The sequence below is a fragment of the Chiroxiphia lanceolata genome, chromosome 16, assembly GCF_009829145.1.
Source record: "Chiroxiphia lanceolata isolate bChiLan1 chromosome 16, bChiLan1.pri, whole genome shotgun sequence".
Classification (NCBI taxonomy): domain Eukaryota; kingdom Metazoa; phylum Chordata; class Aves; order Passeriformes; family Pipridae; genus Chiroxiphia; species Chiroxiphia lanceolata.
Window position 1 is genome coordinate 7,549,780 of NC_045652.1, and position 16,676 is coordinate 7,566,455.

The 16,676-nt window shown below is 42.1% G+C and overlaps 1 protein-coding gene across 1 annotated transcript in view; it reads left to right on the forward strand.

Moving 5' to 3' along the window:
• Window positions 1-430: 430 nt before the first annotated feature.
• BMERB1 (bMERB domain containing 1) overlaps window positions 431-16,676 on the forward strand; it is a 48,230-nt gene continuing 31,984 nt past the window's right edge. The window contains exon 1 of the mRNA XM_032703460.1: window positions 431-616. Within this exon, the coding sequence (XP_032559351.1) occupies window positions 511-616 (106 nt within the window). The 5' untranslated portion in view covers window positions 431-510. The remainder of the gene's footprint in view (window positions 617-16,676) is intronic.

Genomic DNA, 16,676 nt, shown 5'->3' on the forward strand with positions numbered 1-16,676 from the left:
AAAGCCAAAGGCTGCACGCACAGCAACCTCAGATATGGTGTTACACTACAAAAGCCATGAGTGGCTGTGGATTTTACCATTATTCTCCAGCGGCTCAGGCCAGAAGATGCGCTCAGTGCTGCACCGGCCACAAGATGGACAGTCCTCCCGTGCCCTGGCAGCGAGCGCATTTCCGAACTCTCGCCTTTCCGAGCGGTTTGGCTGTGGAACGGGAGCGCGCACCGCAGGGACAGGGGATGGGCACGGTCAAACCCAGCCTCCCATGGGCTCCGAGCCGACGGCAGCGCCACTGCGGGGGTCGCGTGTCCCCCCGGGCGGGCAGGAGGGCGGGGCGGGGGTGCAGCATGTGCGGGGCGGCGGCGCTCGATGCCGTGTCCCCGCTCCCCCGCCCAGCCCCGCACACTGAGCATGTGCGCGGAGCCCCTCCCGCCCCCGCCCGCGGGCCCCGCTCCGCGCAGGGAGCGCCGAGCCTCGCGCACGGACCGAGCGAGCGCCCAGCCCCGCACGGCCATGGAGCTCCGGAGATCCATCTCGGCCAGCGCGGAGGCCGAGAGACCCATGAGGCGCTACGGGGCAGTGGAGGAGACGGAGTGGAAGGCGGAGGCGCTGGGCAGAAGTGAGTGGGGGCCGCGGGTGCGGGTCCGACCGGGCGGTGCGGTGCCCCCGGCGCCGGGTCCGGCTGCTGTTTGCGGGGCGAAGCCGCCTCGGGCTTCTCGGGGAGGGAGGTTTGTGTGACCGTTTTGCCCTCTGCTGCTTCCCGAGGGAGCTGTGTCGGAGACAAACAGCTGTCGGAGGGTCAGGGCTGAGCCGCGGTGCAGCCCCGGGCGCTCCAGCCCTTTCTTGCGACACCGGTTGTTCGCTCGCTCCGCAAAGTGAAGCGATGAGCGGGCGGCCGAGGAAGGATGACCGGGACGTTGCTCTCCCACGTTGTTTAGGTGGGATTTAATATATGGCTTTTCATGAATATTGCTAGTCTTTAATGTCTTTCACATTTGAGAAGCACGGACAGCAACTGCGATATTCCCTCTTGTTATCTCAGGCGGACGGTACAGCAATATAACAGTTCACGCCTTCGGTGGCTGCGCTGTATTTATGAGCTCAACAAATGTTCTGTGCTGGAAGAGCTTTCTTGAAATCATAATTTTGCAAAAAGCAGCAACTGACATAACCTTTCCCAAGTGCCGATGAAAAGAGTAGTTAAAAAGATACATAGCTGCCAATTCGGGTTATCCATGGAACCTTGTTGTCTCTAAGATAGCAGCTGTTATTCTTTTATTGACAGAACTATCTTCTGTACAATCTAATAAGCCTGTAAACCCCTTCTAATTTTCCAGATAACTACTGAGGCAAAAGATGTTGATAAGATTGTCACAAAAAGCTGTGTACTAGTATTAAGAAAAATATTTTCTAAGTTTCATCAAGTGTTTGATTAGGTCACAGGGAAAAAAAGCTTTGTGTGTTATCTGTTGTGACACCTTCAGCTTGGCTGATACCGGGGTTGCTGATATTCTTGATTCCCCACCCGTCTTTTTCTGTGCATTGTGAAGTCTCACCTGGATGCCTTTTAACATCTCATGGCTTTGCAGCACCTTGGGAGCAGATTTTAGCCAGTGCTTCTGCCATGTTCACTTTTCAGATGCTGCCGTGTTCTGGAATGATACTTCACCTCTGGCTTCAGTTTTCCATGCATATGTCATCGTGTGCCCTATACTGATGACAGGGTGTAACTCTCCCACTCCGATGCTTCAGTTTGCAGTGTTGGGTTTGTTGCAGTGCCTGGCATAGGTTCAGGACTGAGAAACTCCACACTTTCTAAAATGGAATTGGAGACTGAAATCGCTGTTGACTGAGTTGGTTGAGTCAGACACATGCAACAGTTTTGCAGGTGCTCTGGCATGATACAGACGTGCTTTTCTTGTTCTCATAACTATGTCTGGTTCTGTTCCAGCGCTCAGGAGCTGAGTGCAGTGCAGCACTTGTAATAATAATAACAACAAAATCTGGTAGGCTGAGGTGACAGAAGGGTTATGTCTTGCAAGCTTTGGACAAAAGATCATCAGTTTGGCAGAGGGCAATGCACAGGCTGAGTGGGAGACCCGATCTGCTCAAAAATGTGTGCTCAGCATTGAGCTGCCACCCAAATTGCAGCTTGACCCGGCACCAGAACGGGCTGTTGGCAGGACTAGGACCCAGTGTCCAGGTGTCTGCACCTTGGCTCTGCTACTGAGCTGCCCTTCTGCACACTAGATTCCGTTTAATGAGAATATATCTCTGTGTATAAAAATTTAGATATAGAATAGGAATTAATCTGGAGGCCGTGATCTGTTCTTTGAAAAGCATAAAATTATTGTATTATATATTTGAATAATTTATCTCTTTTGCTTGCTCATAGATGTCAGCTTTCTTAAAATACTGTGGAAAATGCTATTTATAGTAGCTGGTTTCAATGGTTTCTGCATATCTTTCCTGTTTAAATACTAACACTGACTTCTGGTCACACTTTTGCATTGATTAAAAATAAATAGCTCTTACTATTTACTGTAATGCTTCCTTACAGCCATCCTAAATTGCATGGCATAATGACAGTAGTCTCCAGAAGGTCTGTGAAGAAGCTGAAAAACCATCATCTCCTTTTTTATTGATGTCAACAATTAGCCTTTGGTATTTGCGTATTGTTTTAAATATTAAATGCTCAGTAATAGTATTAACAAAAGCAGAAGCCCATTACTGCATATGCATTGCCCGTTTTTACTCTGATGATCTGATGTATTAAATCAGGATCTCTTTGGAGGCAGACCCTGTGTATCTGTACAACCCTGCACAACAGAGGGCTGTTTCCTGGTCAGTGCCTTGTGGTGTGAGTGCAGCCATATCACAGGAGAATGTACATCCTGATTATGTCCATTACAGACAGAATGTCATGAAAGTTAGGTAGTTTCTCTTTAATTTGTTGGATGGAAAAGGAGCTCTGTGCTAACTTCTCTCTCCATGGTACTGAAAGCATTGCTGGTTATTGGTTATAACCAAAGATGAGTTACTTCAGAGCAATGACATGTAACATCATGCACATTTCTACGCTACAATGGCCTCTTTCAGCCAGATTGTCGGTGGAGTTAAGCTGGTTCACAGTTCCTGAGGATTTGATGCCCTGCAACCTGAGGGTGTCATGATCTCCAGGGGCTTTGCAAGCAAAATACAGAATAGATTGTTTCGAGGTGTCTCTTTGACAGCCTTTCTCTTCACACACAGGAGGGAATTTGAGAGGGCTAGAGGACACTGAAGAGGATGGTTAGCATGGACAGAGCAACTCCTGCATTTTCTAGTGCAAGCATGTAAAAGACAAGCTTATAAACTGTCAGGCTTGTATAATAATAACGTGGTTACAGCCTTCTCAGGAATGATTTTTACAATATAGTCTTGGGGAGTCTGCTCTGAAGCAGAGCACTCAAGTGTTTTGGTCAGTCCTCATTACTAAGTGCACAGCTTCATTTACAATCATCTGTCTTGCCGTTGGCAGGGAGTCATAATGCCCTGATTAAATAACTGCACACCACATCAGGGAAGTAGCCACAAAGAAACAAAGCAGTTTTTCACCATCCTTTTGAACACTGCACTTCTTAGATACATTTCTTCTGAGCTTTTCTGTCCCCTCTCAGTTTGCATGAGGTCTGGAGCTAAATGCAAAATTCACCGAGAATGCTGCAGCTTCAGTCAATGTAAGGAAGCAGAAATGTCAGAAAACTGCAAAGGTTATGTTTTGATGGAATTTAGTGCACCATGAAATTTGTTTGTTGTTTTCATCTGAATGGTAACTCAGCATTGGAGGTAAGCTGCCACACTCCTGTAGTGCAGAGATCCACCTTTTCAACTGTTCTTGAATATGAAGTGGAGAACAGGGAAAGGGGCCCCTATTACAGCCCGGCACTGAAGAAGCTGGAGATTCCCAGCATGAGACTCAGTAGCAGCAGGAAGCCTTTGCAACCAGCTTTACTTGCTCTCACTTCATACTGTGAGCGTTGTGCCACAGATTATGTCCAGGCAAGGAACTGTGAGATGGCAGGTCACTCCAGAACAGCACCAGTGGGCTGAATCTAGTTCTGAGATCACTCTGATTTATTCCAACAGCAGCAAGATAGTGCCAGTCCCAGGTTCACAGAGATCCTGGGCTAACACATGTGAAAACTTATTTCACCATATTTAGTTGGTTTATCTTGAAAATCTTTCTAAGCTTATTAGCCCGAAAGAGACTCTTATATATATTTATATGCTCTGCTGCTGAGCACTGAAAACATGCACTATTTAATATTTTGCATTTACATTTCTTGGCACCACGGGAGGGTGGGTGACATCTCTATCTGGAACATTTTTCGTTCAAGACTCATTTTAGAAGTGCTGCTATGCACAGTGATGGTCTTTCAGCTTGCAGAAGCTTGAAAAGCTAAAAAAACCCCATAGATAATAGATAGCAATAACATAGATAGTGGTCATGTAGCCTGGTCATCTGTTCTCTTTGGTGACCAAAGAATGAAGAAAAGACATCCATACCCTGGTTAATAGCTACTTGCTTTATCTAATCCAGTGGAAACTCCTTGTGTGACTTTTAAGGCCTGATTTCATTAACAGAAGAGAGTGGCTGCTTCTTAGAACAGGATGTGTTAATGTTAATAACATTTTATAATAATTTGAAAAATTTCTGTTGCAACATTAAAAAATCAATCAAGTAGCAAGAGAGAAACACATTTGTCTTGCACAGTAAAGGCTGTACAGCTGGTGTCGTGTGACATCTATCTGTCATTCTGATCCCTGATGAGTAGTTAGGATGGGTTTGTATTAATCATATGCCTCTATGTATTAGTCAAAAAGCAGGTAAATGCCAATTTATTCTTGAATCTTTGTGTCAGCTTTATAAATGTTGGAGATTTAATAGCTCTCTATGTATCTAGTACTGACAGACTGGATAGTGTGTTGGTTCCTGTGAGACTTCAGTGCACTCCTGTGTGTTCATGCTGGGTTGGTCCCAGGTGATTGCAGAAAAGCAGATCTTAGACTCTGGCAAAGGTGGAGACAGCCGTGGTCCATGGTGTGGGGCACAGCCAAATGTCCCCATTTTCTTGCTCCTGTGTTGCTTCATGAGAGTGAAAGGTGGCTCGTGTTGTCTCACAAGAGAGGGCAGGAAGTGTGGTTAGAAAGCTGCAGTGGTGCTCGGGGCTGCCAAGTCAGAAACTACAGAGCAATGCTGGGAATTCAGGAGTTCTCAGCATGAGGGAGGACTCACAGTTTGGGACTGACAAGGGGCTGAAGTTTACTCTGCACCACCCACAGTTAAATACAAACAGGAATCCATTAGAGCTGTTTCTATCATCTGATAGTTAAATATTCAAACATACACCTTTGGGCCTTCTTCCATAATACCCCACATGTTGCACAGATATCCACAAACCCACATTGGTACTTTGCATAAAAACTCTCCAGCCAGTCAGAAATGCAGTATGACCCTGCCTACCATGCTCTTGTAATACTGTTCCACAGTGTCATCATGTTTCTGCTCTAATCAAAAAAACAAAACAAAACAAAACAAAACAGAAAAAAGAAAGCTACCACTGCTATTCCTTCACATTGATGCCCTTCTGTTATTGTAAATTCCCCATAACTGTTAATTGTATCTATTACAGGCAATAAAAGAGACAAACAGATTAGGTTTACTCAGGCCATCTATTAAATAGGTGGGAAAGAGGCTAACAGAAGAATATACACACTTATGCTTCTTTTTATAGAAACAGCAAGACTGCTGCTTTTATGAAGGACTGAACACGGGCTTCAAACAGGGAATGTAATTAATATTCTTTCCATGTCTCCACTTAAAAAAAAAAAACCAACAAAAAACAGCTGTATAAAAATTTTGAAAAGAGAGTGACCAAAAAAATCAAAGTGACAATAAAACATTAATAGTCTACACTAGACCTTTTTAGAAAATATTTGACAAAGTATTGTAATCAACAAAGACAACTGATTCAAAGGATGGTGCCAGTTCTAGATTTTCTCCTTGTTCATCATTTTTAATGTTAACATATTTATATTGTACTTCAGGAGGGAAAGCAACCTGTCTCTGATCTGTGGAACCAAGACAGAACTCCCACACTGAAAATCAGAAAAGGTTTCTAGAAAGGATTGAGGGTATTTTCTATAGAACAGTTGTAAAACTCAGCAGCTTTGAGGGCAGTCAGATAGCTCTAAAATTCTCCTGCACGGCTTAGTGTTTTTATAAGTCATTGGTGATTTTGGCTGGCAGACTGTACATACAATTTATAGGCATTTTCATTGCTTATCCACGTTTACATGCACTACATCCTGATCCTTCTCCTTCTGCAAAATATTTCTTAAAACCAAACCAAACCACTTAATAATCTCCACCAAGTCATTGCTGCATCCCCTGTAACTCATCAAGGAAGGGTGTATCTTGGTTTTGGTTTACTTCACAAAGAGCCCAGAGGATGATTTACAGAGTGGGACTAATCCAGTTTATACTATCTACACATTGTCTCATTTTTCTAATTCCTCCTCCCACAGCTGGTTGCTCCAGGCAGCTGCTGAGAAAGAGGAAGAAGGAAAAGGGGGAACTGCAAATATTTTAGTGCCTCAGAGTGCAGTTCTGCTAAAATATTGATCAGCAATGAGAGGAATTGTGACTCTTAGAGTAGCTTCTCCCAGGTGATACTTCATGTGGGTTTCTCAAGAACTTTCCTGTGCAGTGCCCGAGCACTGGAACAGACTGACCAGAGAGGGTGTGGAGTCTCCCTCACTGGAGATGTTCCAGAACCATCTGGACACAATCCTGTGCCATGTGTTCTGGGATGACCTGCTGAAGCAGGGAGGTTGGACCAGATGACTCACTGTGGTCTCCTCCAATGTTACCCATTCTGTGTTATTCTGAATAGGGGCTGCCTTGCAAAAACGTGTTAGTTATTATGGAACAAGGTCTTACTGCTGCACATGTACTCACATATCTCAGCAAAGACATTTCTCTCAGCTGAAATACTTGTAAATCTGAGGGTTAATGACTTCCAAAGACTCTGTGTCCAACTGTGTGTACCAAGCAGGAAATGAACACTTAATAAGCAATGCAGGGTTTGTAGTCAAACCTGTGCCAACCAATAATCGTTGGAAGAGTTATAGATGGAGCTAAAGTGTCACATTTGGGAGTGTGCTCATGAGCTTTCTCATTTCCTTTAAACATATTTTACAGAAAAAAAGCTTTAGATCTGGAAAGTAGGACACTTTGAACTACATAAATCATCCTTGCTGCTGGTTGCCTGTGGGATTATGGACTCAGTCTGTGTAATTTTTTTGACTATGTTTGATAACTGATCTCTTAGTTGCATGGCATGTTTTCATCAGAGAAGCCACTTGTGAGAATGTGTGTATGTCTGCCTCAAGAGTGCATTATAAAACAGGAATAAAAACTTCCTTTCAAGATTGGGCATGCACTGGAAAATACTGGGTATCGTGTGTGAAGTTTCCAGAGTTTTCTTGTAGTTATTGAGCACAGAGAAGGTTGGTACCCAGCACTCCCTAATCCTGATTCCCAGAGGGCTTTTGCTCTGTAGCTGAATACGTTCCATTTTCATAAAAGTCTTACTTAGTAAAATAGACCCAGAGACTCAATAAATAGTGCTCATTTATTTCCATGATCCATGTTCTGCTGTCTGACTATATAAAAGGCATAGTATAGATGCATTCAAAACTCAGAGATGAAAAATGTATGCTTGGAGGGCAAACTATGAGAAATCAGGAGGAGCACCCGTGGATAATTATGTTAGTTGCCCTTCAGGATCAGCAATGAAACATGAATTATCAACATTTTGTCAGCTCATAAAGGGCACAATATTTGAGGAAATAATTTGTCACTGGATGAGGATGAATGATTTTCAGTGAGACAAGCTGCTCATTGCAAAAGCCTAATGATTGCAAACTCTACCAAAATGCAAGAGGTAATTTGTTATAGTAAGAATATCAGCAGTGTTTAAGGATCTTTTTATTGCCCTGAATGCTTCCACCACCTAAACCTTTATAGATTAGGGTTTTCAGAGGTTGTTTTACAGACACATTTGAGTTTTTTCATATACTGATAAAATTGGAACAAAACATCTCACTGTGAAGTGGTTTAATGATTTTGTTCATCTTTTGGAGAAAACAACTACAAAACCAAAAAAATGAATCAACAGTTGTTCTACCACTAATGCCCTTTCAGTACAGGTGGCCAAAGTAAGTTTTAGAATAATGGTGTTGAACCCAAAAGAACAAGACAGTGACCTGATCTCCCCGGGAAAGGACAGAGATGCCTGACTGACACTTTCTTGGTTACCCATACAAAAGACAGTCCTGACTTCATTGAAATCAGTGGAAATTTCCTCTCTGATTTCAGTGAAAACAGAACTGGACTGGGCTCTGTGCCTTCATCTCCTGGAGCCCTGTTCACCTTGATTCTCTATAGGAAATTCTGGGGAGGGGATCTGTGGGCTGTCAGTTCCATGAGGACTCTCCCAGGCATCTGAGTCAGGCTGCCCCATGAGTTTGCTCTCTGCCCTCACTCCTCACTGGGCCTGTCCTTTGGCCAGCAGCAATTCCCTGGAGAACTGTTGGCACTGGCAGGGGTAATGGCACTTCAATCTCCTTGTCTCTGAGCAGTGAATCATGAGGTAATACATTGGAGCCCCTACGGTGAGTGGCTGTTCCTCAAATGATCCCGTTTGACAGAAGAGAAAGGCACAGGAATTCAGTTGTGCATTTGTGCCCCCACTTTCCTTATCCAATCTGTAGTTTCTCTCTCATCTTCTACCATGGATTCCATACAACTTCCTCTGGGCACTGTGCCTGGGAGGGGACTGAAGTTACTGCAGTTTGGCAGACAGGCACACATTTTCCTTCAGGCTGCTACTTGTCTGTGGCATAGATAGAGTATGTGGGATGTGATAGTTGAAGGGCACAGCCATGGTGTTTTAAAAGCCAGTAAAATCAAGATCCATTTGTCTCTGCCTTGGTAAGGTGTGAAACATTCTGCAATTACAGAATTTCTTCCTTTTTCTTATGTGAAGAGAATGTGACAGCCAGCTATCTGTTTGTCTCAGATGTAGATAAGGCTGCTGAACTGCCTTCAGTTCTTCACTTCTGAGACCTCAGTCAGCTGCCCAATGCCAGTTGTGAGGAAGACAATATTAGCATATTTAAAAAACTGAATCAAAAGTAAGTATGCAAAAGCAATTAACTCGGTGAAAACAGGGTGCTAGAGAATGACTCCACAACCACAGATGAAAGACAAATAGAAAACACATTTGTTTGTCAGCTGTCATCATTTGTGTGAGTTGCAGAGATGGAGCCCTGTGCTGTTTCACCTGAGAGTTCACTAAGAAAGAACCGGCTGGTTTTGGCTCCACTGGCTCTGGCAATTTGATCTTTAAGGAAGGACATACCTTCTGCCTGTGGCTCCCTGAAAGTGCTGTGTGCCTCATACACTGAAGAACAAGATCCCAGTATGATTCTCTGCTGCCTGACCTTCCACTCTGCTGTCAGATTGCACACATTGTATGCCCTATTGCCTTAGGGATAGCAACATTCATCCCTCTGGGAAATTACTAATCCTATTACTATGGTCTGAAGCTCTGCCAGGGGAGGTTTAGGCTGGATATTAGGAAGAAATTTTTTACAGAGAGAGTAATCAGATATTGGAATGGGGGAATGGGCTGCCCGGAGAGGTGATGGATTCACTGTCCCTGGAGGTTTTTAAGATGAGATTGGATGTGGCACTTGGTGCCATTGTCTGGTAATCATGGTGGTGTGGGTCAAGGGTTGGGCTGGATGATCTTGGAGGTCTTTTCCAACCTGGTTGATTCTATGATTCTGTGATTCTATGATTCTATCAAACGTGAAACACCTTTTTTCCTTGGCTTCTGAGGAGCATCTTCTCAGTATTTAATTACTTGCTGGAGTGGGAATCTGTTATGTGAACCAGTTTCTTTACTGTCTGAAGCAATTCTCCATACCAGTATCACTTTGTTCTTTACTGGATTGGGCTCATATGTCTATAATAGTTATGGTTTTAAGGTTGCCTAAAATTATCTACCAGCTGCTGGTAAGATGTTTAGATCACTGTTAGAAAACTATGTTATTAGAGAATCACATCACAGAGTGGGGAGAGACAGAGAAAAAAGCCTTCTGGTATGCAGTTGGATAATTCCAAAGGAGAGTGTTGTGAAGATGTGAAATCTAGAAATGTCAGTGACCATTCTATTATTTCACTTGCAACATATGCTGCTCTTTATCAATTGATGCTCATAGGAGAAAACATAAAACTATATATACATTCATAAAGAGGTTTTTCAAGACTCTTTGAGACTGGACATTTTATTGACTTTTTGTTCTGAATTAAAAAAAAAATCATGAAGATATAAAAACCCTCTAAAAATACCAAATTAAATAAGATTTTAAAAACTGAACATTAGCTGTGGCTGGCACTGTTACAGCATTTGTAATGTCAATACTGAAGCTTTTTGTTAGTCTTGCAGGATCAGAATATGACTGGTGAGGAATAAAATGGAAATCCACGGGCTGTTTCCTTTGACCACTGAGCAAAATGACAGAAGTAAATGAACAAGTAAAGTGTATTTCTTAATATTGCTTTTTAAATCTCTATGACATAAAATGAAATGATGAAGCATGAACTGCTTTCCTTGGATTGTGGCTTAAACCCAGTCTTGCTCCAGATGGGAATGTGCATGGATTTCAGAGGGAGCTCCACTCTGGAAGGTACCTACCACAGTACTGTCTGTACCAGCTTCTATTTACAGCCTTCTGGTAGCACTCAATCTCATGCAGGGCTGTGGCAGGGTTGGGCACAGAAACCCCTTCCTGAGCCTTCCTGACTCCTGGCAGTCTTCCTGAGCCAGACTAAAATAGCTCCTTTCAGATGAAGGTCTAACCCAGTGGCACTAAATAAAACTGACAATGAGGGCTTTGGGTCAGACCTCGAAAGGCAATTTTCCCTCATTTTTTTGTATCTTACTTTGGATCCATTTTTTCATAGAAACAGCTGTCAGATCATACACACTGTGCAGACTTTCCCACCAGGCTGCATACAGCTCCATATTCTCCCCGTTCTCTGAAGGACAAACTGCTGTTTGAAGTGCAGAAAGTTGTATTTTTGAGTCGTAACATGATGGGAAAAGGTGAAAGGCATATGGAAAACCAGTAGTAACTACATTGTCAGCATCATGGTTTATTTGAATGTAAACCAAGTTTTGATCTCATACAAATTTAATTTGAAAAATGAAATGTTATTTTAAGCACTTGGTCCATTCCTGTGTCTGCTCTGTCCTGCACTCCCCCCACCCTGGTGTGAAGGCATTAAGGAGCAGGTACCAAGAGGTAGCTTTGGGCCTAGCAACTCCTGTCTCTAGATTTAAGGTAGTCAGAGAGCTACTTTGTTCTCACAAATCAGACCTTTAGAAATAGGTAACTAATGCAGTTTGATTTCTGGATTTTATTTTCTCTCTCTGAGGCACTGGAGGTCACTAGAACCAGGCCAAATGACTGGTGCTTGTGGTGTGAGGAGCACTGAGGTACCTGGAGGCAGTGAGTACCAGCATGGTGCTTTTTATTTCTTTATTGAGAAAGTGAAAAAACTCTTCAGTAGGGATGTACTAGTGGTACTAGGACAATAATTGGGGGAGGAGGGGAATATTAAGACCTATTTCAAGGTTTGGCTACATTTTATGAAATTATTTCCATATGCTGCTGTGGGGATCTGATCAGGATGGGTGCCAGCTCTTGTACTGGCTCCAGCAACATTTTTCTCCACATTCAATTCTTGACTTGGATATACAGGCACGGTGTGCTGGAATGAATGACTGAGCTTAATTCATCCACTCCTTGATTCCTCCTGTCTTTACTGCAGCTTTCTGCCTCATCTCCTGTGTTCATTCAAAGGAAAAAATATGGCTGTGGCTCAATCCACAGCAATCCTGCTCTAGGGTTTGTGTTTGCAGAGCTGCAGTGATTTGAGGACTGGAAGACCACACCTAAGGCATAAAAAAACCTCTGAACTTGTGTAGTGTGTTGTGTCTGTTCAGCAGAGATACACTGCAAGGCTGCTGAAAATTCAGGCTAATTCCCTATCAAAAACAAAGAGCTCTTCCAACATCAATCTTGGCCAGGCAAAGCATTTTTTTGAGCATCTTCCTAGTTTTATTTTGTTGCAGTCATTTCATAATTGCTGATGTGAGTTTTTTCCCCTGAGTAATTTTTAAGAAATTTTATTGAGTTCATCTTTTATGTAGAATAGTCTGGATATAAAATACCATTGTAAAAAATTCTTGTAGTGAACAAAATCATAGCACTTAATTTTATTGTTTTAAAACTATGTGGTTAGCCACAACGAAGTAAATCTAATGTAACTATTTTCATGCTGGAAGGTGTTACACCACTGTGTTGTAAACAAGAAAACACTGTCTCCCTCTGTGAGTCCTCCACGTACAGAGGTTATTTACACCAAAGAAAATATTGTCCTTGTAGCATGTTTGCATTCAGTCTGCACAAGGGAAAAGAGACATTTCTTAGAAGTCAAATCATTTGTCTGTTTATAAGGAGGCCATGCAGGAGTAATATATACAAGGAGCAGGAAACAGGATCCCTTCTCAAGGAATATCCTTTTAATAATTTCCCCAGGCTTCCTTATTCTGGAGTGCTAGAAAAGCAAAATATCCCAGCTAGAAACCATTTTATATCTACTAGAACAGATGATCAGGGTTCTATTCAGTTTTTAGGTACTATGGAAAGTCCTCTTCTGCTACCAGTAGGGAGTTTTCTGTTTGCTATCCAAAAAGACTGGATAGTGATGACATTTTTGTGGGCAAAACCAGGGCACTATCAGATGCTGGGTGGGATAAGATGGGTGTGTGTGACTCAAATAAAGAAACAGGCAGCATGGGAGATGGTTGTTTTGAGATGTGCATCTTTCTAAATGAATCAATATTGCAAATGAGCTGAAAAATGTGCAGATGCAAATAAAATAGCATGAACTGTTTACAGCATTGCTTAGTGACTTCTGAGGAAATAATTAAAAGGAACTTATATTTTTCATTTTACAAATAAATTCCCACTAAAAATGAAAATTTGTAAACAGATCTTCAAATTGCAAACAAAAGGTTAATTCATTACTTAGTCCTGTAGAATTTACTTTATGAACAGTAGTCTGAGAGAGGTTATAGTGAGTGTGTTTTGTCTATTCAGTCAATCTGAAAACAATTCCTGAATAGAATCAGTATTATTTTCTTTGTTGCTTGCAAGAAATTTTCATATAGCAACAGGAGAGATATAAACACCTAATGAAATAGGAAAATCTCATTGCAAAGCCAGAGAATTGAATAGGAAAGATTACCTGAGGGGGAAAGAGAAAGAAAAAAGGAAGCAATTTAGCTTAATTCATTTTTTAAAAACAACAGATTTCATGCTGGTGGCATCCCAGTATTTCACTGAATGACAAATACGTTTCTAGCTCTTTTTAGGCTTATGTTTAATTCATAAATAGAGAATTTCCACTTAAGAAACACAGGAGTCTGATCTGTTGGTTTTGTGGTGGCTAATTCTTGGTAAAGTATATGTTCAGCATATGTCAAAAGTCTTGACCTTAAGCTTTGTAATGTGGAGATGCATCAAGATGAAATTCTTGTCTCAGATGAAACAAAATTAATTTTTTCTAACACCTGCCTCATAAGAAAGCTGACTTCTCATACTGGAGACCTCCAACTTTGCACCAAGTATTTGTATCACACACATTGATTTTTGCCTAACAGGGAGAGTTCACATATGAAATATGAGGGTATGAGGTCACATTTAACCTTGGTATTGAGAATTTCTCTGGGCACCATTTTAAATGGGACACATTCCAGGCTGGGTATGTAATTAAGAAAATCTTCTCTAAGTCTGTGATATGTGGTATAGCTATGGCTGTGATAAGAAAAGCTGTTTGTTCAAGAAAGTAACCTAAAGTCTAAGCTGCTTATGAATAAAGCACAACAAAATAGGGGCCTATATCTTCCCTAGAACAGGCAGGTGGGGAGGGCTGAGGAACTGGCATGGCCATTATTCTGCCCCTTTTCTTGGCTGCTGGAGGGATTTGGCAGGCACAAAAGGTTGAAATGGAAAGATGGACAGCAATTTACTGCTCCGGAGCCAGGAGGAAGCAGGAGCACAGCTGGATGCAGTGCCCTTGGGCTGCTGCCCCTGTTCTCAGGCTCAGAGAAAACTCAGCTCTGCAGCAAAGCTGCCTCCCAAAATCCACGTCAGGCAGAGGCAGGCTGGACAGTAGTAGGGACTGGATGTTCACAGACAAATGAGCTAAATCGCTGTTTTTTCTGCAAGCAGCACTTACTTGAGTGCTGAAACAGTACCATGAAAAATCAGCTAATTTGTCTCATATGGAGAGATTAATTTATTTGTTTATCTGTGTGTAGGGGGAGAGAGAAGAGAAACCAGAAGAACAGAATATTAGGAGAAGCTTCTGGTTTTAGACCTGCTGGGATAATGAGGGCACCCTTCCATCTGGTTAGGTCAGCAGGAGAATCACTGATATGAAATGCATGGTGGTACATCTCCTAGAAAGAGGTGGAAAAATGTCACTCTGTTATTTCAGCTACAGCAAGACAAATTAGGTTGCTTAGTTTCAGACTGACATGTAATGTGGTCTGGGAGAAATTGCTTTCACGCCTCACCTAAAGTCACCAGCCAAATGTGTGAAAAATCCTGTTGTCAGAGCATCTGACAACAAGGAGTGTGGTACTGATACCCAAACTAGAGTTTATTTAAAATTGGAAATAACAGTAGGAAGTCTGGAAAACGTTCCTGCACAATTCAATTATAGTACTTTGTTAAGTCTGTCATAATTCTCTGCAGACCTAATTATATGGACAGCTTTTCTTTAAATCCCACTCAAACCCACTTAATCCTTCTTTATACACAACAGAAATGGTTGGGTGAGGTACCACAGGCTGTTTTGCAAATGGACTGTACTAGTGTTGAGGAGAGTTAGTGGCTCAAGTTTGGGCACGGGGGATGCTGAAAACTGAAGCCTGAAATGGTCACACCAGTCATGGTGATGCCTTTCCAGTGTGCTGTAATTGCTCTGAAAAATTTCTCTAAGTGAGCAAATCCTTTTTGCACTCTGTCAGTATATCTGAGGCACCAGTAAAGACACTGTGTTGCTAGATTTTTATGTCTGATGTGTGATAGGAACTGTACTGAGATGATACTGAGCTGGCTACTGAGCAGTCACTTGCAGGCCAGCTTGTATCAGAAGGTGTGAGCTGTTGTGACCTTATCGCTGCCACCATAAGAACAAAAATGTTAAACCTGCCAAATTTGGAATCTGCATATTTGAAAACTGCCTCAATCCAGAGATGCAGTTGATATTAAAACAGAGGATTCGGTTTCAGCTGAGTGGAGGATCATGTGTGAATCCATGAATAACATCTCTGGGGTTTCTTAATTCAATAGGACTTGAGTTTAAAAAGGATTTTATAAAAAGACATTAATTCCAGCTCCCTTTGCTGTTTTCATGGTTCTGTTTTCCTCATTTTTATGCATTTGCCCTCTAACCAGCTGAAGAGCTGTGTGCAACCTCGTTATCAGTGACTGTGATGGAAATTGGCCTGGGCATGCAAATTGCCTACTCAGAGCCTTGGAATCAACTTCAAAGATGCAAGGTTGAGCCCTGTAATTGGAGCATCAAAGCCCCTGAGGGTTTTTCAAGACCCAACCTGTAAGTGTTATTAGGGTAATTTATCTTAGTGGACATACTTCTGCATACCCTGAATTTATTTACATAGGAGCACTTCCTGCAAATTTCATTCACACTAAAAAAATCTATATTTTTGACAATATTATGGCATAATGAAATCAGGTCTGGGGGTTTTATTTCAGTGTTTATGAGAAGATTTTCATAGGAAGTTATTTTTATCTTATATTTTCAAAGAAACGTTTAGTTCAATGTTAAGTTCTGACTTGGTCATTTATTGCTGTGAGTGCTGAAATCCTGTTTCCTGATCTGTAAATATGGTTTGTATTAGCTTTTAAACTGCTGACAGTGAGGGTACTACTGAGGAAAAGTCCTTCCTCTCCCCCTAAAATTGACTGTTTAGGGGACTATTCAGGGTTTGATTCAGAGTTGCAAATCAAAGACATATAAAAATAGAGAAAGCTAGTAGAACTCTCAGTAGGATAAAACACCTACATGTAAATTGTACTGATATTGCTACAAACCCACCAAATCATACACAGATTTACAGCTAGAAATGGTTCTAGTTACAGATAATTAGGTAGCAAATTGTCCCAAAGTACTGAGTCAGTTCCTTGCACACACAGTCACCCTCAGATCCAGATGGAAGAATATGAGAGCAGAGATGGTGCACGATGTTGAAGTGACAGTTTCATTTGATGGGATGGATCCTTGTGACTTCCTACATGGAGGAGTCTGGACTCTTTATATGGGCAGGGTCTGACTGCAGAGGACACTGGACCTCAAAAAGCTAAATCCTACCTTAATGAGTGAAGCCCCAGATAATGTCACATTAATCTTTTCTACTTCCTGAGTCCACCCTCCTGCACTGCAGACAATCTGACAATACCTG